A 26,335-nucleotide genomic window follows, 5' to 3' on the forward strand; every position below is an offset into this window, starting at 1 on the left:
TGTAAGTTTATAAAGATATAAAAATGAAAACAAAATACCCTCCAAAACTTCTAATCTATCACACATAGAAGACTGTGTTTGAAAAATGGAAAATAAAGGAAAGAAACATCCGGCCTTTCTATTGTGAACTCCTCCTCAGGATAACTGAATAATTGTTGAATAGCACTTTTCTCTTTATAGAAATTTCTCAGTTAATAAATGAAGAAGGAATAATAAAAACAGTTTTATAATAGATTTAGGTAATGATCAAATGATGCTATCATCACAAGCAACTAAAGCTCTATATGACTTTTGATGGGGGCATACAACATTATCAATGAAGTATTCTTTACTTTTTAAACTGTTGTACAAAAAATATATATACATAAAAATAATATATATAACATAAAACTTACCACCGTAATAACTTTTTTAAGTGTACCATTCAGTACTGTTAACTACATTCACATTGTTGTGCAACCCATCTCCAGAACTTCGCCACTTTGCAAAACTAAAACTCTATATCCATTAAACTTATTAAACAGCACCTCCTCACTTTTCTTTCCCTCAGTCCCTGGCAACTACCATTCTGGTAGTCTACTTGACTACTTCAGGCACCCCATATATGTGGAGCCATATAGCGTTTGTCCTTTCCTGACTGGCTTATTTCACTTAACATAATGTCTTCACGGCTCCTTGATGTTGTAGCATGTCACAATTTCCTTCCTTTTTAAGGCTGAATAATAGTCTATCACATGTATATGCCAGATTTTGTTTATTCGTTCATCTGTCCATGGACACTTCGGCTATTATGAATAATGTTGCTATGGACATGGTGTAGAATTATTTGTTCAAGACCTTGCTTTCAATTTTTTTGATCTGTAAAGTAGTCTTGGGCAGGGAGGGGAAGCAAACCTGTGTTTAATCAAACTTCTAGATCTGACTACTTATTTCTGTTTACAGAAAATACAGGAAACTGAAGAATGTATCAAATAACACCATAGGACTACAATCAGCAGAACAGACCCTCTTTCTTTAATAGATAAACCGCAATGGGGAGAAAAAGAAAGAAAATCAGAGGATTAAAAGTAAGAGGAACTTAAGAAACCTATCAATCAAATGTAACATATGAAATTTATTTCAGTCTTATTTAACAAATTGTGTAAAAAAAAAAAAAGAACATTCATCTAAAAATCAAGAAAATTTGAATATTTTATATGAAGAAATGATCAATGATTTTTTTAAGATATGATGATACTGTGGTAATGTCTAAAAAGAATATATATTCTTTAGAGACATGATCTATTTAGGAGTGAAATGATATATTTGGGAACTCTTTCAAAATAATCTGAAAAGTAGGGGTGGTGACTGGTAAGGCTGTAATGAACCACCAATGGCCAAGATGTGATAATTGTTAAAACTAGTTCACATGGGATTCTACTTTTGTATGGTTTGAAATTTTCCACCTCAAAAAAACACACAAAAACCTCTGACTCACTAATTTACAACCTAGTCCATGTGAAAACTACAATTATTTCAGTTCAACACACTGTTCTTAGAATAAGAAATGTTTCTGCTTTAAAGAAAAGTCACAAACCAATGTGAAAAACAACATCCTTGATAAACAGTTATAGTCAAAATGGTTAGCTGTCATGGAAGCTATTTTTTTTTTTTAACTTCCTAAGAGAAATATCACATTTTGGTTCATTTAGCCCAAAAATGCCATTCAATAATATTCAATGTAAAAATATTAAGTGAGAACCTAAAAGGCAAACAATTGTACCCAAACTATGATCTTGTTCTTATGTTTTCGACCATTTACATTTTGTTTAAAGACAAAATATTGAAGGAAAAAAACTTAACCTTTGATTTTCCCTAAATTGAATCATGCTATTTAAAAACAAAAACTGAAATAAAAATACCTTTATTTAATCCTTATATTAGTACTGTTACTAAATATTAGAACTACAAATTCAATTTAAAGATTTAAATAAAAGCTTTCTGGAAATATATATTACTTTTTTTATGTGAACAATTCTCTCCCAAAATGTGAGTACCATGTAACTAGCAAGTTTACAGAAGGGAAAGGTGGTTAAACAGGGACAAGGTAGTTAAAAAAAAAAAAACCTGCGAACTTCCCTGGTGGTTTAGTAGTTAAGAGTCCATGCTTCTACTGCAGGGGGTGTGGGTTTGATCCCTGGTAGGGGAACTAAGATCCTACATGCCACACCACACTGGGTAGCCAAAAAAAAACACCTGAATTGTATTAATAACATCCAATATCCCTAGTCTCAGAGATTGAGAATTAATATTTCAGGGTCACACACGAAAAAACATAAAAATGTTTTAATTCTTTTTTTATATTATGGCTTATTGGTCTTTTAAAATTATTTTTTATTTACTATTATTTTATTAACATATATCTTAATTCCTTTTGATTCATATCTACTTCAAATGTAAGATCCCAATTGAATTTCTGCCCCTAAATAAATGCAATACTAAAAACATACACAAAATCATAATAATAACAACATTTAATCCTACCTGAAAAAGATCCAAAAGAGGCTTCCAAGAGAGCATTAAGACTGCTGCTCTGTTGATGGTTTTGGGAATTTCAGAATAAAACAGTGTATTTTCTCTGTTCTCTCCAGACATAGCTATAAAAGAAAACAATCATTTTTGTTACTTTAAAAATGGCAATCTGTTTACTACAATCACAGTAGTCAGTACACAATGCCTCTTCATACTGCAGGATGCTGTATTCTGTGGGACCTATAACACATGTTAACAAGGCAGAGATGCACACGCCATACGCCATGGCAATTTCCTTCAATAAAACCCAGGCTCCTAGAAAATATTCAAATTTTAGTCCTTCTCAAAGCAAACATAAAAAGTGTATAAGATGTTGTAAGGGGGAGTGTCATTTTTAGTTTTTTTTTAAATTGTTAGTGTCTTACAAATTGGCAACAGACTTACTAGATTTCAAGTGGGGGTGCTTTGCAACAACTTCAGATGATTAAGCTTCTTTTTCTGAATCATTTACAGTATTCATTTAGAAATATACATAGGTCTAACTGAATGAGTTTTTCTTCATTATAAATATTTTATCACTATAATCACTAATAAGCTTTAAATAAAAGGACATTCACATTAAAACAATATCTGATTTGCTAAAAGTCTCTTTATCCACACTAAATAGAAGACGGGTCTATTCTGTGAAATCATACGACAACTGAATGGGAAGAGCACAGCAGTGCAGAATAAACTACATAACAGAGAAAAGTAACAGAAATACAACATGGTTATGAAGAGGTGAGCCAAAGAAAACTCATAGTAAAATAAAGTCCTTCGACTCTACCATAAAGGTATCACTTCCAAAAAAAAGCTAGGGTAGAGTGAAAGAGAAAGTAAATAACACAGGAAGAACAAAAACTCTCTCCTAGTGGAACAATTCTTCAGCCTTGTCGTTTCTGATAATGGCAGAGAAGGTAGTCTATGGAAGGACATGCTAACTTCCATGCTAACCCTTGCAAAGATTGGGGATGAGTCCCCAAAGATCCACAGCCTCCTGTATCCCTTTATTACCCTAAATTTTACTTAAACCTTTCTTAGTCTGTCTTGCCTTTTGGAGTAAAAAGTTAGCTATCAGCTGATACTTATTTCAGCATTTGTGGGAGTGTTAGTCGTTCAGTGTGTCTGACTCTTTTGTGACCCCATGGATTGTAGCCCGCCAGGCTCCTCTGACCATGGGACTCTCCAGGCAAGAATACTGGAGCAGGTTGCCACTTCCTTGTTCAGGGGATCTTCCCAACCCAGCACTTCAGTTCAGTTCAGTCGCTCAGTTGTGTCTGCCTCTTTGCGACCCCATGAATCACAGCACGCCAGACCTCCCTGTCCATCACCAACTCTCGGAGTCTACCCAAATCCATGTCCATCAAGTTGGTGATGCCATCCAGCCATCTCATCCTCTGTCGTCCCCTTCTCCTCCTGCCCCCAATCCTTCCCAGCATTAGGGACTTTTCCAATAAGTCAACTCTTCACATGAGGTGGCCAAAGTATTGGAGTTTCAGCTTTAGCATCAGTCCTTCCAGTGAACACCCAGGACCGATCTCCTTTAGGATGGACTGGTTGGATCTCCCTGCAGTCCAAGGGACTCTCAAGTCCTCTCCAGCACCACAGTTCAAAAGCATCAATTCTTCAGCGCTCAGCTTTCTTCACCGTCCAGCTCTCACATCCATACATGACTACTGGAAAAACCATAGCCTTGACTAGACGGACCTTTGTTGGCAAAGTAATGTCTCTGCTTTTAAATATGCTGTCCAGGTTGGTCAAACGTTCCTTCCAAGGAGTGCCTTAAATCTACTTTGCACATTCCGGAGTTACTTTGTTACATATTTCTTAAGACCGTAGCCACCTATCCATAACCTTACAAAACATGATCATATCCTCCTTAAGCCTTTCCCTTCTGAGAGCTTTCAGTATGCAACTAGGATGAAGTTGGTTCTCATCTATTCTCAGTGAGTCACTCCCCACAATCCCTTCACATTCCCCTCTTGAAACCGCTACTGCTCCACGTCTTCCAGGATTCAACTGTGAGCAATGAACATCTCTAAGGCACACACTCCAGCTCTGTGTAACACAGAGTGACCTTTCCCCATTGTCTCTTTCTTGGTGACACAACAGTATTTACTGGTGTCTGAAGTATATTAATTTTTTTTAAACAAACTTATATGGAAAAAATTAGTATTCAGGTAGATATAAAACACTTGAGCAAATAAAATGGCATACAGCTTTCTTGAAAAGCTCATTATTTTAAAGAGGACTTCTCTGGTGGTCCAGCAGTTAAGAATCAGCCTGCCAATGCAGAAGACACGGTTTCATTCCTTGGTCCAGGAAGATTCACACATCACAGGGCAACTAAACCCATGCATCACAAGTGCAGGGCCCATGCACTGCAGCTACTGAACCCTCGGGCACTAGAGTCTGTGCTCCACAGCAAGAGAAGTCACTGCAATGAGAAGCCTGAGCATGACAACAGAGTAATAACCCCTGCTCACTGCAACTAGAGAAAGCCCTCATGCAGAAATGACCCAGAGCACAGCCAAAAAGAAATAAATATTTTAAAGACTGTCAATTTTCCCAACTTCATCTATAAATATAATGCAATCCTAACACACTTTAAGTAGCATTGGGAGAAAGGAGCTTTAAGCTAATTTAAAATTCTCACAGAAAAACAAGCAAACAAAAATAATCAGGAAAAGTATGAAAAAAAGTAATGAAAAGTACTGTTTGCTTACTATCAAACAGTAAAACATCTAAAGTTATAGTAATAACAGTAAGAGCAGCACAGTATTGGCACTTGATTTGACAGACAGATCAATGGAGCAAAACAAAGTCCAAAGTACATAAGTTCAGTTCAGTTCAGTTCAGTCACTCAGTCATGTCCGACTCTTTGCGACCCTATGAATCACAGCACGCCAGGCCTCCCTGTCCATCACCAAATCCCGGAGTTCACTCAAACTCATGTCCATCAAGTCGGTGATGCCATGCAGCCATCTCATTCTCTGTCGTCCCCGTCTCCTCCTGCCCCCAATCCTTCCCAGAATCAGACTCTTCCAGTGAGTCAGCTCGTCGCATGAGGTGGCCAAAGTATTGCAGTTTCAGCTTTAGCATCAGTCCTTCCAATGTACACCCAGGATTGATCTCCTCTAGAATGGACTGGTTGGATCTCCTTGCAGTCCAAGGGACTCTCAAGAGTCTTCTCCAGAACCACAGTTCAAAAGCATCAATTCTTCGGCGATCAGCTTTCTTCACAGTCCAACTCTCACATCCATACATGACCACGGGAAAAACCATAGCCTTGACTAGACGGACCTTTGTTGGCAAAGTAATGTCTCTGCTTTTTAATATACTATCTAGGTGGGTCATTACTTTTCTTCCAAGGAGTAAGCGTCTTTTAATTTCATGGCTGCAATTAACATCTGCAGTGATTTTGGAGCCCAAAAAAATAAAGTCTGACACTGTTTCCACTGTTTCCCCATCTACTTCCCATGAAGTGATGGGACCAGATGCCATGATCTTTGTTTTCTGAATGTTGAGCTTCAAGCCAACCTTTTCACTCTCCTCTTTCACTTTCATCAAGAGGCTTTTTAGTTCCTCTTCACTTTCTGCCGTAAGGGTGGTGTCATCTGCATTTCTGAGGTTATTGATATTTCTCCCAGCAGTCTTGATTACAGCTCGTGCTTCTTCCAGCCCAGCGTTCCTAATGATGTACTCTGCATATAAGTTAATTAAGCAGGGTGACAATATACAACCTTGACGTACTCCTTTTCCTATTTGGAACCAGTCTGTTGTTCCATGTACAGTTCTGACTGTTGCTTCCTGACCTGCATACAGGTTTCTTAAAAGGCAGGTTAGGTGGTCTGGTATTCCCATCTCTTTCAGAATTTTCCAGTTTATTGTGATCCACACTGTCAAAGGCTTTGGCATAGTCAATGAAGTAGAAATAGATGTTTTTCTGGAACTCTCTTGCTTTCTCCATGATCCAGCGGATGTTGGCAATTTGACCTCTGGTGCCTCTGCCTTTTCTAAAACCTGCTTGAACATCTGGGAGTTCACGGTTCACATATTGTTGAAGCCTGGCTTGGAGCATTTTGAGCATGACTTTACTAGCGTGTGAGATGAGTGCAATTGTGCGGTAGTTTGAGCATTCTTTGGCATTCCCTTTCTTTGGAATTGGAATGAACACTGACTTTTTCCAGTCCTGTGACCACTGCTGAGTTTTCCAAATTTGCTGGCATATTGAGTGCAGCACTTTCACAGCATCATCTTTCAAGATTTGAAATAGCTCAACTGGAATTCCATCACCTCCACTAGCTTTGTTCATAGTGATGCTTTCTAAGGCCCACTTGACTTCACATTCCAAGAGGTCTGGCTCTAGGTCAGTGATCATATTATCGTGACTATCTTGGTCGTGAAGATCTTTTTTGTACAATTCTTCTGTGTATTCTTGCCACCTCTTTTTAATATCTTCTGCTTCTATTAGGTCCATACCATTTCTGTCCTTTATCGAGCCCATCTTTGCATGAAATGTTCCCTTGGAATCTCTAATTTTCTTGAAGAGATCTCTTGTTTTTCCTATTCTGTTGTTTTCCTCTGTTTCTTTGCATTGATCACTGAGGACGGCTTTCTTATCTCTCCTTACTATTCTTTGGAACCCTGCATTCAGATGCTTATATCTTTCCTTTTCTCCTTTGCTTTTCGCTTCTCTTCTTTTCACAGCTATTTGTAAGGCCTCCTCAGACAGCCATTTTGCTTTTTTGCATTTCTTTTCCATGGGGATGGTCTTGGTCCCTGTCTCCTGTACAATGTCACAAACCTCCGTCCAGAATTCATCAGGCACTCTGTCTGTCAGATCTTGTCCCTTAAAGCTATTTCTCACTTCCACTGTGTAATCATAAGGGATTTGATTTAGGTCATATCTGAATGGCCTAGTGGTTTTCCCTACTTTCTTCAATTTAAGTCTGAATTTGGCAATGAGGAGTTCATGATCTGAGCCACAGTCAGCTCCTGGTCTTGTTTTTGCTATCTGTATAGAGCTTCTCCATCTTTGGCTGCAAAGAATATAATCAATCTGATTTCGGTGTTGACCATCTGGTGATGTCCATGTGTAGAGTCTTCTCTTGCTTTGTTGGAAGAGGGTGACCAGTGCGTTCTCTTGGCAAAACTCTATTAGCCTTTGCCCTGCTTCATTCTGTGCTCCAAGGCCAAATTACGTAAAGATTTCAAAAAAATACAATCTGGAGTTAAGATAGCCTTTCTAGATGTCTAAACGGGATACAAAACTACATAAAAAGTAAAAATTTAACTACCAAAAAAAAAAAAAAAAACCCACAAATTTCTACAAAAGGGCAAAAGGCACCAAAGGCAAAAAACATTCAACATTCAGGGAAAAAAATTCAACATTGAGGAAAAAATATCACAATGGATTAATTCCCTCACTGTACAAAAAAATGCTTTAAGTTGACAAGAAAAGTACCCATAGCTCAATAAAAAATAGACAGTGATTACAAACAGATCAGTCACAGAAAAAAAAAACACAAATGCCTTGTAAATATGTGAAAGGATGCTCAACTTCTCTCATAGGAGAAATACGAATCAAAACTACAACGAAACATGGAGATACAATGAACAGCATGATGCCTGTAATTAACAATACTATACTGCATATTTGAAAGTAGCTAAGAGAATAAGTCTTAACAGTTCTCATCACAAGGAAAAAGTTGTTTTAATTAACTATATGGTGACAGATGTTAATTCGACTTACTGCATTGGTCATTTCACAGTGCATACAAACATTGAATCATTATATTGTACACATGAAACTAATAACATGTCAATTACACTTCAATTAAAAAACAAGAATAAATTAAAAAATTACAGTGAGGGATTGCTGTTCACCAATTAGACTGGGAAAGATAAAAAGTTTGCTCACTCACTATTGGTACAGGTATCGAGAAATACATACTCTGAGACAATGCTGACAGGGATGTAAACTCTATAACCTCCGTGGAGGGGCAGTCTGGCAATATCAGTAAGAATTCAGAATCTGTACACCTTTTTCCGAGTAACTCCACTCTTGGCAATTAGTCCTATTAAGTAAATTCACACACGGCCAAAATGATCTACAGTGATATTTGCTCCCTCATTTTTTGTAATACCAAAATAGAAAGACCTAAATGCCCATTATTAGGGGCCTGGTAAAGTAAAATATGGCACAATTATGTAATGGAATACTCTGAAATTGCTTTAAAAAAATCTATAATTACTAATGTGGACTCATGCAGAGAATATCTCTTTAAAAAAAAAAAAAAATCAAACACTTTTGGAGGAGGGCAGGAGACCTATTTTTAAAAACTTAGTAAACAAAGGCACATTAGGTCAGTGCCCTCAAACTCATCTCAGCCCTTCCTTTCCCACCCAACTCAGCTGTGGGAGTTTACTCAGGCCTCAGTTCCTTCTGTGTTCTCATCTCCCACATTCTTTTCTTTCTCACTCTACCAACCAACACCAACCAAACATCCATTCCCTCAGGCTGTGGGTTAGGAAAATAAAAATAGCATAGAATGACTACATGAAGGAACTCCAAAATTTATGGGCTTGGTATCCCATTTCAACTACTGTATCAGGGGTGAAATTCCTTTTGGTAAGCACTTTTAATGGTAATTAATAAACATTTTTTGTGAGACATTTGTTTACAGTTAAGAACTACAGACAGTATGGCTATAATTTTTAAATACTATACAAAATATAAGGCCTTCCCCCCTAATTTTGCCCAAACTCTCTTCTAACCAAATTGCCTGATTTAGCAATTATGGATGAGCTTTTCTTAAAATGCTTCTCCAATAAAGGAAAGTCTGATTGTCTGTCTCCAATAAAGCCGTAGCATAAGTTTCTTGAGAAAGATATATATTTCCTACAAGATGACTTGGGCTTCCCTGGTGGCTCAGATGGAAAAGAATCTGCCTGCTTACCGGAGACCTGGGTTTGATCCCCGGGTTGGGAAAATTCCCTGGAGAAAGGAATGGCTACCCACACCAGTATTCTTGCCTGGAGAATTCTATGGGGAGGAGTCTGGCGGGCTACAGCCCATGGGATCACAAACAGCAGGCATGTCTGAAAGACTCACTTTCACCGAGACGACTACCTAAATATTTCAGCACCATCTCTCAATAAATTCATTCAATGAGTGACAACGAATGAATGAATGGGCCTTTGGGACTTAAGCTAATAACAGTACAAATAATAATTACCAGTTGGTGAACACTAGGTAGCATACTGTAATTTACAACTATTATTTGGGTTTTTTTCTGTATTTTTTACAACTATTCTAATTCTAAAAAATAATACTGTAGTGCAGACAATTGCTTGGGAGATCACATAACAAAGGTTTTTTTTTTCTTTTCCTTTTTAGTTTTTTCCTTCAGACTAGCTGTAGTAAAATTTATTTTGGTTGTACACAAACAGTATTGTGTTTATTAACATTTGTTTAAATTTGGGTTGGCCAAAAAGTTCGTTCAAGTTTTTCCAAAGAGCATACACAAACCCGAACAAACTTTTTGGTCAACTCAACACTTAAGACAATCCTACACCAACCAGTTCATTCTAGAGGAGATCAATCCTGGGTGTTCATTGGAAGGACTGATGCTAAAACTGAAACTCCAATACTCTGGCCACCTCATGCGACGAGCTGACTCACTGGAAAAAACTCTGATGCTGGGAGGGATTGGGGGCGGGAGGAGAAGGGGACAACGGAGAATGAGATGGCTGGATGGCATCACCAGCTCGATGGACATGAGTTTGAGTGAACTCCGGGAGTTGGTGATGGACAGGGAGGCCTGGCGTGCTGTGATTCATGGGGTCGCAAAGAGTCGGACATGACTGAGCGACTGAACTGAACTGAATAAGACAGATATTAATCCTTGTTTGATAGATGAGGAAACTGAGACTCACAGGGTTAGTAAGTCAGCCATGGAGTTGATACCAGAGCCTAGGCTTCTGACTCCACGACCGCCTCTTTATCTACTGCCCTGTGTCTATGTATGTAATATATTAGTCATTTCTTTCAATGCTGTGTTGTGCTTAGTCGCTCAATTGTGTCCGATTCTTTGCAACCCCATGGACTGTATAGCCCACCAGGCTCCTCTGTCCTTGGGGATTCTCCAGGCAAGAATACTGGAGTGGGTAGCCTTTCTCCAGGGGGATGTTTCCTACCCAGGAATCGAACCAGGGTCTCCTGCATTACAGGCGGATTCGTTACCAGCTGAGCTATCAGCTGTGCCTAAGCTTGCTTGGTGCTCAGTCTTTACTACCTATGCCTTTTACCACATCTTAGCAAAGCATTCCGGAGAAGGCAATGGCAAGCCACTCCAGTACTCTTGCCTAGAAAATCCCATGGATGGAGGAGCCTGGTAGGCTGCAGTCCGTGGGGTCACTAAGGGTCGGACACGACTTCACTTTTCACTTTCACACATTGGAGAAGGAAATGGCAACCCACTCCAGTGTTCTTGCCTGGAGAATCCCAGGGACGGGGGAGCCTGGTGGGCTTCCATCCATGGGGTCACACAGAGTTGGACACGACTGAAGTGACTTAGCAGCAGCAGCAAAGCATTTAAGGTGTATAAACAAAAAAGAAACAAAAAAGTCCATCAGTGATATAATATACTTAATGTCAACAGATCTTAAATTTGGACTGAATGGGCTCAGGAAGAAGAGACCAAGATCAGCCTTGATTTAAAAAAATGAAAGCAGCAGCTGCTGAGAGTGGGAACAAACTACTGGTTTTATTATTTGTGTTCCTCATCTACCATTCCTAAAGAATCTGACCATTCTGAAGGAAAGTAATTTTAAATTGGCTTTGCTGCTGCTGCTGCTAAGTCACTTCAGTTGTGTCCGACTCTGTGCGACCCCATAGATGGCAGCCTACCAGGCTCCTCCGTCCCTGGGATTCTCCAGGCAAGAACAATGGAGTGGGTTGCCATTTCCTTCTCCAATGCATGAAAGTGAAAAGTGAAAGTGAAGTCGCTCAGTCGTATCCGACTCTTTGCAACTCCACGGACTGCAGCCTACCAGGCTCCTCAGTCCATGGGATTTTCCAGGCAAGAGTACTGGAGTGGGGTGCCAGTGCCTTCTCCCTAAATTAGCTTTAGGAAGAAGTAATATCTGGCATCTTTACTTTGAAAGTAAGATCATGGGATTTCCCTGGTGGTCTAGTGGCTAAGACTCTGTGCTCCCTATGCAGGGTACTCTGGTTCCATCCCCAGTCAGAGAACTAAATCCCACATGCTGCAACTAAGACCCAGTTCAGCCAAATAAATTAATTAATTAAAAAAAAAAAAGATTCTAAAGAAAGTAGGATCATGATCAATTGATGATTTGTTATCTGCAAATAAAAACAAAATTAACTGAACAAAAAGTTAAAACAGTACCAAAACTGAAGTTCTGCAAATTATCTTTTTCTCTTTAGTGGGACCACACTGATTCACTTATTTATTCATCAAAATTTGAGTGCCAGTTGCATCTAGCCTCTAATTTTGAATTAAGAAAGCATTTCCTTTCAGAAACTATGACTTCACACTTACCAAGGTAATAGATCCTGTCCGAATGAGGCCCATCTGGGTCATTCCTCTTCACAAACATAAAATCATGTGGTGCCTTAGCCATCATGTAGCCATGATATTTTCTGGTATCAGCAAGCAGTTTTTTAAGCTGACTCCAGGAATATCGCTCGACATAAAATGGCTCCAATTTAGGCCGATCTTGTGATTCAATATTCTCCTCACACTCTGCAGTTTCAAAGATCTCAACACCCAGCTGTTCTGTTTCCATCGCTGCTGCCATGTTGCATTTTCCTAAAATAAATAAATAAGCCACATTAAGTTCACAGATCTGTCCTCTCTTACATTAATCAGAATGACAGCCTGATTAGGGTCCCCTCCCCCCCCCCAAAAAAAGGGAAAAAATGCTTTTCAGTACAGTTGCAATGAAACTTAGTTAGAAAAGCAATAGCTCTCCCTTCTCTGTGTTCAGTTTGAAACTGAGATTTTAAAAAAAAATTGAGGTCATGTCTATTTCACACTGACTATAAATCTCTTTGAGAACGTTTATAAAAGGCTCTCCTTAGGTATCTCTTGCCAAAATTCCTTCTTCTTTCCCACACTGGAAGGAAACAGGCCATATGCCAGTTGGCTGCTGTGTTCCTTCAAAAAGCATGTCAACAGTGAAGCTAAATGTGCCAAGGGAGTAAGTGTTTTTGCACTTTAAAAATGTAATACATTTGATAAATTGTGGACTTCTTCAGCTAACAAATAATCACAACCAATTAGAACACTAATAAAATTGTTGCGAAAAATGTACTTGTAATAATCATCCTGGAGCATTTACCCAAGATAATACAAATACTGTTTCCTTTTATATAGGAACTCCAAACACCGAAAGACCGAACTGGTTGGGGCGTTTTTCGCGTCTTTCGCTCTTGCCTAGGCAGCACTATTTTGGCATCCCTTGTGCACCTTTATACTTTTATTACAGATTACACAACTTTTACTCTCATGATTAAATGAGAAGAAAGTGGCTTTAGTTGTAATTTATGCTGAAAACATTTAATGTTTGTATTATCAATATTTTGACAAAAGTCTGAACCCAATTTATCAGTTTAACCCCAAAACAATATTAACATTTCATCTACTAATGATGTTTCTTTCATTTTTCAAATCCAGAAGATGATTTTTTCTTCTATCCAGTTCAATATTTAAATATAACAGGTGCAAAGGATCAGAAAAAATAACAAGAAGTGTTATTACAAGCCACTGTAAGATACTCTGACATGCATTATTTATAACACTACCAAAAAGGAGCAACATACAAATCTGGGGCAACCTGCTCTTTTTGAACTAAGAAACGCCAAAAACACGAGGACCTGGGAGACAAACTACACTGTATTTGTGTAACCAACTCACATAATTATTAACCACTGCTACCACAAAAATCAATACACAGCTGTAAATTTAACATGTCTTTTTTAAGGTTTAATTTCACAGGTTAACAGGAGTTCATGGTAAAAAACTACCAACCACAGAGAAAAAGACTAGTAAGTGTAGGCTATGAATTACTCCATCAGGTATGCTGTGTGATGAAATAAACAAAACTGAATGGCTAGGATACTGTGTCTTTTTTCAAGTTACGGTGAATTACAATGCCATTTTCAATATAACAGTAGCAAGCACTGTCAGAAAACCTATTTCGAGAGTTTTATAGGTATACAACTTGGAACATTATTACAACTGGGCATTTACCTCCAATGATTAAAATCCACACAGCTCAATAGAAAAGTCATTCAGCTCAACTGATACTCAGCACACCGAAGTAGCAGTATATGACAGTAGTGGTTGTTTGCTCATCTAAAAGCTGCTGGAGGTCTGTTTTCTATCAAATATATAAATAGATCTAGTTTGATCCCTAAGAGAGTGAGGGACAGGTTAAACAAGGAGATATACAAACCGGGCTCATTCTTGTCCACTCCTTGTGTTAAATTTGGAACTTCATCTCCAAATCACTGCTTGAAACAATAGAGCATGGGGATGGAACAGGGAAGCTCACCGCCCAGCTTCTTGAGCTGCTGACATCTCTTGTATGTAAAACTTGCATTACCTTGCACTTACGTGTAACTATCAGATATTCCTAAATTGTACTAGATGCCCACACTCACCATTTCTCTTTCCCCACACTCTCTCACACACACACATTCTACAGTTCAAATGACACTACTACTCTGTCTTTTATGGTAAATGTATATTCTGCATTTCCTTGCATAGACCTGATATTACATAATTTTAGTAATATACACAAATGTGTAACTAATTTCCATAACACCTTATATATACATCCTCAAAACATGTGACCAGAATTTTCTAATTTCAACAATTAGAAAACAGGTCAGTATACATTCTCAGTACTGTGCATTTATTTCACTGCCCCACCTACCTCTTCACTTGAGGCCCTTCCCTGGTGCCTACCTGATTGTATTTTCATCTGTTCAGATCTCTTCCACATTCAAAGAGATCTTTTTCAAGTGACTCAACTTCAAGCATAGATCCCTCTGCTCATCCTGCTCTCTTCTCACAGGAGTCTTTCCTTTTCTCACCATCCAATCCTGCTTACCAGGATAATGAAATAAGACATAAGCCTGTTGATCATTATTAAAATGGATCATATGTGTCCCCAAAATATTAAACCTAACGTCTCAGTTAGTACTTAAAACTGATACATATTCTTTTTGATATAATATACAATGCCTGGATTATTTTGTATCTCCATTTTCTGAAAATTATAAAATGATTTTATTTCAGAAATGTACAGCTGAATCTACTCAAAAGACTATCTACACAGTAGTTTAACCTTGACATCTGGATACATATTAAAAGGTAAATTATAGAAATTCTTTTAAAAGTATAAAAGGCATACAGATGTGAGATTACTCAGTGGCTATTACAAATTCTCAAAAATGATAGATAATGGATAATAAATTTTATTTCTCTGTGCCTGGTCCTGTTTTTCTGTCTTTTACATAATAATCAATTTGTATTATTTTACAGAATTCATATTTAGCAGATTGGAAACAGAACAGATTCAGCATAACCAGTAAGAACTATTAATACAAAATAGGCCACTTCTGTGGAAAGAGAACATGCTGTTAAGATCAAGATTTTCACAAGATAAAGAATGTACTATCCATTTTCAGTGCACTCCATTTTTGCTTCTTTCCTTTCCATGTATACTTCGAAAATATTGATAACTGAATTAGGTAACTTCTCTGAAAAAGAGAAGTGTTAAGTTTGTTGAAATTCTGCCTTAGTAAAAGAAAAAAAGCAGAGCCTGTGGTTACACCCGTTATTTGGTTATCGGTTTTAATCAGAGGCTTTCATGGCCCTGGCAGGCGATGGAGAGACCTGTGGGTCACTGGCAAACGGAGGGGGGAAAGTGAAGTTGTGCTAACACAGCCAACAACAGGACTAAGGTCAAGACACCTTCTCATGCACTAAGACTCATTCAGAGAAGAGTATGTCGGGTTAGAAAACAGGACTCTTGAATCTGGACCCACTCAAATATCGTTCCTTAATCTTTAATCCAGGCGTCAGTTTGTCCACTTAAACACCCCAAGCCTCACTGAAGTCTAGTTATTTCACTCGCCAGGATCCACACAGCTAGTTGAGAGGTTTATCATCACAAAGTGCGCAAAGACCTTGAGAGCTACAATGAAGAAGAGCAGAAGTGCAGCAGAGAATATTAAGGGCACTTGGGAAGGTGCCAAGACTTAAGAAGAAAAATGTGTAAGAGGGCAGGTTTGAAATAGGGAAGGAAAGAACCTATCCTGCCCTGGTGGGTGAAATAGAATGAGAAGTGAACGAGGAGGGAAGGATCGACCTAGACATGGGGCAGTAGCAAGAACAGCAGCTAGGAAACCAGCAAATCTCAGTCCGAATCCGGTCTGCCACAGTCGGACTTTAGGGAAATCCCTTTGCCTCCGTGGACTTCCGCTTCTCATCTGTAAGCCTGGACAACACCCGGCTCCCAACCCCAGCAAGGCTCAACTAAGATAACGGACGTGGAAGTCCGGCGGCCAGCACCCCGCGCTCAGGGGCGCCCAGTGGACGTTGGCGGACTCGGAATCTGAGCGCCTCGGCTTCCTGTTCCGGCACCCGGGGCTCTACCAGCGGCTGCGGCCCGCGCGGGCCGGCGCGCCGGGTAAACCGCGGGGCGAGCTAACCGGGAGAAAGCGCCGGGCAGCTGCTCCGAGCGGCGGAGAGGCCCGAGCGGGCAGGGGCGCAGGCCTCGCGGGCGAAGGGGAAGGAGAGAGGGCGGATACTGCACCTTCTCCCCTCCCCGGCCCCGCCCGGACCGTCCTGGCGCGCGCTAAGGAGCGGGCCTGCGCCGCTTCATGCCGCGCCGCCTCCACTCCAGGCCCGGCTGCAGAGCGGCTTCCTCGGCGACGGCGCCGGCGGTAACCGAAGGGGTGAACACGGCACTTAAAGGCGGCGGCGGCGGCTTCGGCACTTCCGGTTTCTTGCGCGCTGCCCTCCGACCGGGGAAGGCGCTACGGGGCCAAGAAGGGCGCCGCTTTCGGTTAGACGGGCTTCGCTTTCGACAGTGCCGTCTAGTGGCCAGCGGAGCGAACGAGGCGCGGGAAAGAAACTGCGCGACAGTGGGGGACAGAACAAATCCAGAAAGCGGCAGTAACTTGCTGGAAATTACAGGAAGAATCGTGGCACGTCTCATCTTTTTTTTTTTTTTTTTCCATCGACAAATACATATCGAGTGCCTCTTATGTGCCAGGCGGAATTGTAGACCCTGAGGTTAGAACAGGGACCAAGTCAGGCAAAAATCCCTGTCCCTCCATGGAGAAGACATGGAGAGGGAACGGACCTCCGTTTGGGGATTTCTAGGTGCCTCATGGTTATGGTGCAAAGAAACCTGCAAGGACGTCCCTGGTGGCTCAGATGGTAAAGAATTGGCCTGCAATCGGACAGACCTGGCTTCGATCCCTGGGTTGGAAAGATTCCCCTGGAGAAGGAAATGGCAACCCACTCTGGTATTCTTGCCTGGAGAATTCCATGGACAGAGGAGCCCCGTGCGCTACAGTCCACGGGATCGCAAAGAGTCGGACACGACTGAGCAACTGACACACAAAGAAATCTGAAGTTGGCGTCAGAAAGCTTGGCTCTGGTACTAATTAATGACCTTCAGCGGGTTAGTCTCTGAGCCATGGTTTCTTGATCTGTGAAAGTGATATACTAACATCACTCAGTTACAATTAAGGAAAACCACGTGTGTCATACAGATACATAAAGATGAAGAAACGGGGGTTCCGGGCAGGGAAGTGAGTGATCTTGCTTTTAGCAGAACCAGAGGCAGGTCTCTTGACGGGTAATTTATTTTCTCTTCTGCACTACACATTGGCTGAGAGAAAGAGGAAAAAGGAGATGACTGGGAAGGTGCTAGGTGTAGAATGAAACAGTGGACAAGCTGGGCTTCCCTATTTTCTATTATTGCAAGGAATCATTTGTCAGAAGTATCATGAGGGTTTATTGTAATAGCAGTAATAAAAGATCCATTTGGGTGCCATGTTCTACTCTTCAGTATGTAATTATTCACCCTGAGCTTAAATGTGTCTTCACTCAGAATTTTTTTTTCAGTTCTTCCCCTGAAAGAAAAGTATAGTCATCGTTTCACTGGGACTCCTCTATGAATTTTGTGCAAAAAACGAAAACAAACACAAAACACCTGAAAGGACTGTGAAAGCACATGCTAACAAAATAAACAAAACATCTTCATTTCATTAGTGAAAAAGCTGGCTTTAAACTAAACAAATAACTAAGATATCATGGCATCCAGTCCCATCACTTCATGGTAAATAGACGGGGGAAAAATGGAAACAGTGACTTTATTTTTGGGGGCTCCAAAATCACTTCGGACAGTGACTGCAGCCATGAAATTAAAAGATGCTTGCTCCTTGGAAGAAAAGCTATGATGAACCTCGACAGCGTATTCAAAAGCAGAGACATCACTTTGCTGACAAAGGTCCATATAGTCAAAGCTATGGTTTTTGCAGTAGTCATGGGATGTGAGAATTGGACCATAAAGAAGACTGACCGCCTAAGAATTGATGCTTTTGAATTGTGGTCCTGGGGAAGACTCTAGAGAGTTCCTTAGACAACAAAGAGATCAAACTAGTCAGTCCTAAAGGAAATCAACCCTGAATATTCATTGGAAGGACTGATGCGGAAGCGGCCAGTCCTTTGGCCACCTGCTGCGAAGAGCCTACTCAATAGAAAAGACCCTGATGCTGGGGAAGACTGACGTCAGGAGGAGAAGGAGGATGAGATGGTTGGATGGCATCATTGACGCAATGGACATGAGTTTGAGCAAACTCCAGAAGATCGTGAAGGACAGGGAAGCTGCCTGCAGTCCATGGGGTTGCAAAGAGTCCGACATGACTGAGTGACTGAACAACAACAAAAATATTTACTGAATCTCTGCCATGTGCCTGCCACTGTTCCCAAGCACTGCGGCTATAATACTAAACAAAGTAGGCAAAATCCCTGACTTTGTGCAGTTTACATTCAAATAAGAGGAAAGAGACCTCAAAAGCAAACAAAAACTACATAATGTTATCGGTTAAAAAAAAACAAGCTCCAATAGATAACCAACAAGGACCTACTGTGTAGCACAGGGAATCCTGCTTAATACTCTTTAATAACCTATATGGGAAAATGACTTGAAAAGGAATAGAAACATGTGTGTGTATAACTGAATCACTTTGCTGTAGACACAAAAGTAGCACAACATTGTTAATCAACTGTATCAACATAAAGTAAAAAAAATTTAAAAATTAACAGTAAAGCTCAGGGGAAAAGAAAAACACCAACCCCCTCAAAACAAACACACTTCAGAGAGGTAAAAGATTTTCTGAAGTCATGTGGCTAATGACGGACTGAACTAGATTTGAATTCAGATTTCTTGTCTTCAGTCTTACTTTCTCTTTCTATGGCAGGGTTAAGGCTCCGTGGGTAAAGAATCTGCCTGCAATGCAGGAGACATCGGAGACAAGGGTTCAGTCCCTGGGTCAGGAAGACACTTGGAGCAAGAAGTAGCAGCCCACTCCAGTGTTCTTGCCTGGAAAATTCCATGGACAGAGAAGCCTGGTGGGGTACAGTCCAAAGGGTTGCAAAGAGTTGGACACGACTGAGCGACTACGCACACATACATGGCAGGCTTAAAAAGCCTCTAACCCTGAGAAAGTTGTGGGCCAACATCTCCTTCATGAACCCTGGCCACCTTGTGTGTAACCACAAAGGCCTCCCTTCCAGGTCAAAGGGTCAAACCATTACTTACCTGAGTTGTAGCAGAATGCTTTGTGACTTTTCTGAAACTGGAGAGGACCAGAAGCCTCTGAAGACCTTGTCCCCCTGCAGGTTCTGAAGAGCTGGAGACTTTCTGCCCCAATCCCCACTACTCCCCCAGAAAAGAGCTGAGAATATAAAAACCTCTTAGCTGCAGCCTAGAACTGGCTCCTCAGCAGGCAGTTATCCTATAACTTACATTGCAGTCACCTGGCCCCTTTTGCTTCAGGAGTGTCCTTTTTCATACGTGGGATAAGGATCACTGGCAGCTGGGACCTTGATACATTCTTCCCTTTGTGTTATATGTAAATAATAAACTGTCTGAGGCTAAACTGGCTCCTTGCTTTTCTGTTTTTTGACCATGCCATGTGGCATGTGGGATCTTAGTTTCCCGGCCAGAAATTGAACCCAAACCCCCCTGAGTTGGAAGGGTGGACTCTTAACCATTGGACTGCCAGGGAAGTCCCTAAACTGGCTCCTTGTATATTTACTGGCTGAATCAGTCAGGTCTGGGCCTTGTATGTGTGTGCTTGACAAAACCTACTTAATTGTATCATATTAGGCTACACTCTAGGAACGCCTCAGGAAAAGGCAAGTTATCTAGCACACATGGTCTGAATAAATAGCACGGTGGGGATGACATCGAAACAAGTCAAAAAGCATCATAAAACCATCCTGTTCTGACATAATGGACAGCAGGAAGGTAAGTGTGAGTGAAAGAGTGGTAAGGCCAAGTGAGAACCGCTTTCAGGGAACCCTGGCTGCAACTTAAAAAAATTTTTTTTTTAATTTAAATTTGGCTACGTCAGATATCAGTTGGTTAGGTATTAGCTGCAGCCTGGAGGATCTTTTTTCCCCACCTTGTGGCCTATGGCCTTCTTTGCAGTTGTGGTTCAGGAGCACAGGGGTTCAGTAGCCCCTCTCGCCTCTTTTATCAGATCTTAGTCCCAGAACAGGGATAGAACCTGTGTCCCCTGCACTGGAAAGTGGATTCTTAACCACTGGGCCAGTAGGGAAGTCTCTGGACTGCATTTTGAAATCCATGCCTATTTGAGGTAATCAGGTTCTCATACAGTTCTGGGCTTCGCAGGTGGCTCAGTGGTGAAGAATCTGCCGGCAATGCAGGAGACAAGGGTTCGATTCCTGGAAGAACCCTGAAGTAGGTAATAAACTATTTCCCCTGAAGTAGGTTCTTCCCTGGGTCAGGAAGAACCCCTGAAATAGCAACCCACTCCAGTATTCTTGCCTGGAAAACTCCATGGACAGAGAAACCTGGCAGGCTGCAGTCCAGGGGGTCACAGAGTCAGACATGACTGAGCACACCTGCATTTCTTGACCTCACTTTTAGAAAACCTGACACCTTTTCACACTGGGCCTCATCAGAGACCTACCTGTCTCCCAGTCCTTCTGCATCTACCAGTCCATGATCTTCAGGCAGTGGGACTTTTGCTCAGGTACTCATGGGTCAGAGCCTGGATTTCTGGAGTCAGGCAGTCCTGGGTTTCCATCCTGGCTCCTCTCCTTACTAACAGATTAATATCAGGCCTCTCTTTTTATTTCCCTAATCTGTAAACATTCTCCTCCCTCTTATACTTGGAAATTTTTAAATAAAGTTTTAAGTATAAAAGAGATAGAGAAAGCTTCTGACATGGACATCAGAAGAAGGCAGAAAGAATGCCCCCAAAATGTTTATTTAGTCTGCATATTATTCCAAATATTTTCTGTCTTGAATGTTCAACTGAGATTAAAAGAGAAGAATCTGATGTCTTTGTTTTCTAACCCCAAAGTTACAACTCCCAGAAAGCAATGGTTGCCTCATGCTAGCTCTATTGGGAAGGATCAAGGGTTAAAAAGGAAGAAAACAAAAACACAAGTTTCTCCCTAGTATCTTACCACTATATAAAGTTGTAATCAAAATTTTTGTATCTTTTATCATAAATATTTTCAATACTGCTAATTTCTTATTATTTTGCACAGCTGTATAGTTTTTCTACTGAATTGGCATACCACAATTCATTTGGTCATTCTTAAGTCACAACGTTTTTCTATGTAACACTGTAAACATCTTCATATATACATCTTTCTTCCTCGAAATTATTGTCTTAGAATAAAATCTCCAAAGGGGAATTACAAAGCCAACCAGCATAAACATCTCCATTTTTCTTGCTACCTCTTGCAAAATTGCTTTTCAAAATGATGCCACAAATTCACACTGCCCTTAGCTACACTCAGCATGAGTGTGTCAATTTTGCTAAAACTTTTCTAGCACTGGGCATTATCATCAACATGCACATTTTATTTTTTATTGTTAAATGTGAAGATAGTATTTTAATAGTCAGTAACAGGAACACTCTTGCCTAGAAAATCCCATGGATGGAGGAGCCTGGTAGGCTGCTGTCCTTGGGGTCTCTAAGGGTCGGACACGACTGAGCGACTTCACTTTCACTTTTCACTTTCACACATTGGAGAAGGAAATGGCAACCCACTCCAGTGTTATTGCCTGGAGAATCCCAGGGACGGGGGAGCCTGGTGGGCTTCCATCTGTGGGGTCACACAAGAGTCGGACACGACTGAAGTGACTTAGCAGCAGCAGCAGCAACAACAGGAACACCGGAGAAGGCAATGGCAAGCCACTCCAGTACTCTTGCCTAGAAAATCCCATGGATGGAGGAGCCTGGTAGGCTGCAGTCCAGGGGTCGCTACAAGTCAGACATGACTGAGCGACTTCACTTTCACTTTTCACTTTCACACATTGGAGAAGGAAATGTCAACCCACTCCAGTGTTCTTGCCTGGAGAATCCCAGGGATGGGGGAGCCTGGTGGGCTGCCGTCTATGGGGTCACACAGAGTCGGACACGACTTAAGTGACAGCAGCAGCAACAGGAACACACAGCACCTCCTGGACTGGAGGGTCCAGACAAGAACACTCACTAAGCACAAGCCTCCCAGGTACCAAAGCTGCTTCCCTCACAGCTCTGTTGTGACAAAGGTCAGACACACCTCAGGTCCCACTCGAGGAGCCCCGCCCCCCCGGGCCCTGGCTCCTTACACAATGAAGGTCACATGGACACTGCAGGTTTATCATAAGTTGCCAACAGCACTTTATTTTTTCTTTTCAACATAATGTTCTGCGGCTTCCTCGGCCCTTTTTGCCTGGATGCCAAAGAGCCGGGCGTTGGTGCGGGCCCTGCGGAGACTGGCAAACGCCTTAAAGTTCTTCTCCTCCTCTGTGATGACTCTGGCTTTCTCCTTCTTATAGACGTTCCGTATAGGCCTAACAGGTCCAGTCGGCTGAGTGGCCAGTTTGAGCTCTTCAGCAGAGCTGTCTCCCTTCTTGGGGGCCGAGGGCTTCCTGGGAAACAGGATAAGCTTGAAGCGGTACTCCTTGAGCCGCTGTACGTTGGCCTGCAGGGACTCCGTGCACTTGTTCCGCCGCCTAGGGTCCACCGAGATCCCAATGGTCCGGGCCACCTTCTTATGGATGCCGGCCACCCTAAGCTCCTCCAGGCTGAAGCCCCTGCCGGCGCGAACCTTCGTGTGGTACCTGACCGTCAGGCATCTCACCACCAGCCGGAGAGGACCGGACGCGGGGCGCGGGGCAATGCGGCGCGCCTTGGCCTGCCGGGCCTTGCGTCCACCAATCTTGCGAGCCGGCTGGCCACGCGCCGCTGCCAGTCCTTGTGGAAGTGGGGCTTCAGGATCATGCCATTCCGGCTGGGCGCCATGGCTGCGGCCAAAAGGCCTCCTCTGAGGGCTCACGGCCGGGAAAGCCAACATGCACATTTTAAGCGTTTACTTTCTAAAATATTGTACTTGATGCTATAGGATACCAAAAGGAGACACAGTCTGTGTTGCAGGGAGGTTTACAACCTAGTTCAGGGGTCCCCAACCTCTGGACCATGGACTGGTACCTCCTGTCAGATCAGCAGCATTAGATTAGAAATAAAGTGCACAATAAATGTAAGGCGATTGAATTATCCCCAAACCATCTGCCCTGTCTGTGGAAAACCTGTCTTCCATGAAATCCATCCCTGGTACCAAAAAGGCTGGGGACCACTGATCTAGTTGAGGAAACAGATCACAAACACATAACAGCAGTTGACTACATCATATCCGACGGGTTAGAGTTTGTTTCTCCACTTCCTCCTTATTTTGTACCTTTTGGAGGCATAGTACAAACCAAGCTGCAATAAAAAAAAAAAAGGAGTCTTTTCAGTTAATTTTCTTTTCATATTTAGTTTTTTGAATAAAAGCATATATATAGTAAAAATATTCCCCTATTCTCTTTTTTGCAACCACATGGACTGTAGCCCACCAGGCTCCCTTATCCATGAGATTTCCCAGGCAAGGATACTGGGGCGGCTTGCCATTTTCTTCTCCAGGGGATCTTCCTGACCCAGGGATTGATCTCATGTCTCTTGCATTGCAGGCAGATTCTTTACCACTGGGTCACCTGGGAAGCCCATTTTATGATACTGACTTGGTCAAAAATCCTTTTGTAACAGTGTACAGAAAAGCCCGAACTTTTTGGCCGACACAAAACATAAATTTATTGTTGTTCAGTCGCAAGTTGTGTCCGACTCTTTGCAAACGACTCTTTGCAACTCCCACGGACTGCAGCACACCAAGCCTCCCTGTCTCTCACCATCTCTTGGAGTTTGCCCAAGTTTGCCCATAAACAAATGCCTATATGTAAATGTAGTATTCTTCTCTTCACTCCACTATTTTTCCATAAATGGTAGCACACCAGATGTCTTCCAGGCAACCATATGGGCGGCCCAGAAAGCCAAGACTTATCAGGCAGGTCAAATTGAACAGGGTGGAAAGGCCACTCCCCACACTCAAAGAAAGGGACATCTCTGCACAGTCATCCGAACTGGGGATTGACAGGTTGAAGGGAAGGTTTTTACAGCAATGATTGGCCGCAATGCTCACCACCCTCTTGGTATAGTTAAGAGGTTACAGGGATGTGATGGGTGGGCACAGATTCCCCAGTAGATGCCTGGGCTGGTCTCTCAGTCTCTCTCCACTCAACTCTGTGCCATCTAGATAGAGTAACTTGATTTCGGTTAAGGATCTCTGGTTGGGTGATCCTGGGTGAGACACAGCACAGCCAAACTCAATAGTTCATTTCCCAAAGTTTCTCATAGATATGAAAAGCTTCTGTAAAATGCTGGACAAGGAGAATGTGTATGATGACTTGCCAAAGGCAGGAGTACAGATTTATGTACTGAGCATGTGCTTCAGTCCCAGGAGAAGGAAAAGACAACCCACTCCAGTATTCTGCCTTGGGAATCCCATGGATAGAGGAGCCTGGCAGGCTACAGTCCATGGGGTCACAAGAGTTGGACGTGACTCAGCAACTACACCACCACCACCCTGTGCTTCAGCCACAGAAAGCATTCACAAATTCTTCTGGCAGTCGGAGGAGGGAAGGGTGACCCTAGGTCAACGAGGGCTGGGGAGGCTGACCTGGGAAGCAGGGCACAAAGCCAGTGCTTCATTTGCATTTTCATTTGACTGGTCTTAGCATAAAACCCTGGAGAAGGAAATGGCAACCCACGCCAGTGTTCTTGCCTGGAGAATCCCAGGGACAGCGGAGCCTGGCCGGCTGCCGTCTATGGGGTCACACAGAGTCGGACACGACGGAAGCGACTTAGCAGCAGCAGCAGCATAAAACCCTCAGCCCTTCCTAATTCACCTTGGCAGGGCTACTTCTGCTCTGCCTTTTTACCCCCTCTGCTATCTTTTATAATTTACCTGGATGCCACTCTTTCCCTTCCCCATTTCTATATATATGTATTTTTTTTTTCTGGATTATGGAGAAAGCAAGAGAGTTCCAGAAAAACATCTATTTCTGCTTCACTAACTATGCCAAGGCCTTTGACTGTGTGGATCACAATAAACTGTGGAAAATTCTGAAAGAGATGGGAATACCAGACCACCTGACCTGCCTCTTGAGAAACCTGTATGCAGGTCAGGAAGCAACAGTTAGAACTGGACATGGAACAACAGACTGGTTCCAAATAGGAAAAGGAGTACGTCAAGGCTGTATATTGTCACCCTGCTTATTTAACTTCTATGCAGAGTACATCGTGAGGAACGCTGGGCTGGAAGAAGCACAAGCTGGAATCAAGATTTCTGGGAGAAATATCAATAACCTCAGATATGCAGATGACACCACCCTTATGGAAGAAAGTGAAGAGGAACTCAAAGGCCTCTTGATGAAAGTGAAAGAGGAGAGTGAAAAGGTTGGCTTGAAGCTCAACGTTTAGAAAACGAAGATCATGGCATCTGGTCCCATCACTTCTTGGGAAATAGATGGGGAAACAGTGGAAACAGTGTCAGACTTTATTTTTTTGGGTTCCAGGATCACTGCAGATGCTGATTGCAGCCATGAAATTAAAAGACGCTTACTCCTTGGAAAGAAAGTTATGACCAGCCTAGATGGCATATTAAAAAGCAGAGACATTACTTTGCCAACCAAGGTCCGTCTAGTCAAGGCTATGGTTTTTCCCATGGTCGTGTATGGATGTGAGAGTTGGACTGTGAAGAAAGCTGATTGCCGAAGAATTGATGCTTTTGAACTGTGGTGCTGGAGAAGACTCTTGAGAGTCCCTTGGACTGCAAGGAGATCCAACCAGTCCATTCTAAAAGAGATCAATCCTGGGTGTTCATTGGAAGGACTGATGCTAAAGCTGAAACTCCAATACTTTGGCCACCTCATGCGACGAGTTGACTCACTGGAAAAGACTCTGATGCTGGGAGCGATTGAGGGTAGGAGGAGATGTGGATGACACAGAATGAGATGGCTGGATGGCATCACCGACTCGATGGATATGAGTTTGAGTGAACTCCAGGAGTTGGTGATGGACAGGGAGGCCTGGCGTGCTGTGGTT

At 42.0% G+C, this 26,335-nt stretch overlaps 1 protein-coding gene and 1 pseudogene across 7 annotated transcripts in view; both read right to left on the reverse strand.

Moving 5' to 3' along the window:
- DPP8 (dipeptidyl peptidase 8) overlaps window positions 1-16,546 on the reverse strand; it is a 62,185-nt gene extending 45,639 nt beyond the window's left edge. For 2 of the 7 annotated variants that reach the window (XM_055435625.2, XM_055435631.2), the window contains exons 1-4: window positions 16,304-16,442; window positions 14,553-14,689; window positions 12,120-12,389; window positions 2,524-2,636 (exon numbers count right to left, since the gene is read on the reverse strand). In XM_055435625.2, coding sequence (XP_055291600.1) covers window positions 2,524-2,636; window positions 12,120-12,389; window positions 14,553-14,589 — 420 coding nt within the window. In that variant the 5' untranslated portion in view covers window positions 14,590-14,689; window positions 16,304-16,442. Of the gene's footprint in view, window positions 1-2,523; window positions 2,637-12,119; window positions 12,390-14,037; window positions 14,513-14,552; window positions 15,936-15,960; window positions 16,276-16,303 lie in introns of those variants that run through there. The other 5 variants (XM_055435626.2, XM_055435628.2, XM_055435629.2 and 2 more) reach the window with 5 other exon arrangements.
- A 5,992-nt stretch (window positions 16,547-22,538) lies between these two features.
- On the reverse strand, window positions 22,539-23,206 carry LOC129562771 (large ribosomal subunit protein eL13 pseudogene; annotated as a pseudogene).
- Between the last annotated feature and the right edge of the window lie 3,129 nt (window positions 23,207-26,335).

The sequence above is a fragment of the Moschus berezovskii genome, chromosome 9, assembly GCF_049115385.1.
Source record: "Moschus berezovskii isolate FMDL1 chromosome 9, NW_MosBer_1.0, whole genome shotgun sequence".
Lineage (NCBI taxonomy): Eukaryota > Metazoa > Chordata > Mammalia > Artiodactyla > Moschidae > Moschus > Moschus berezovskii.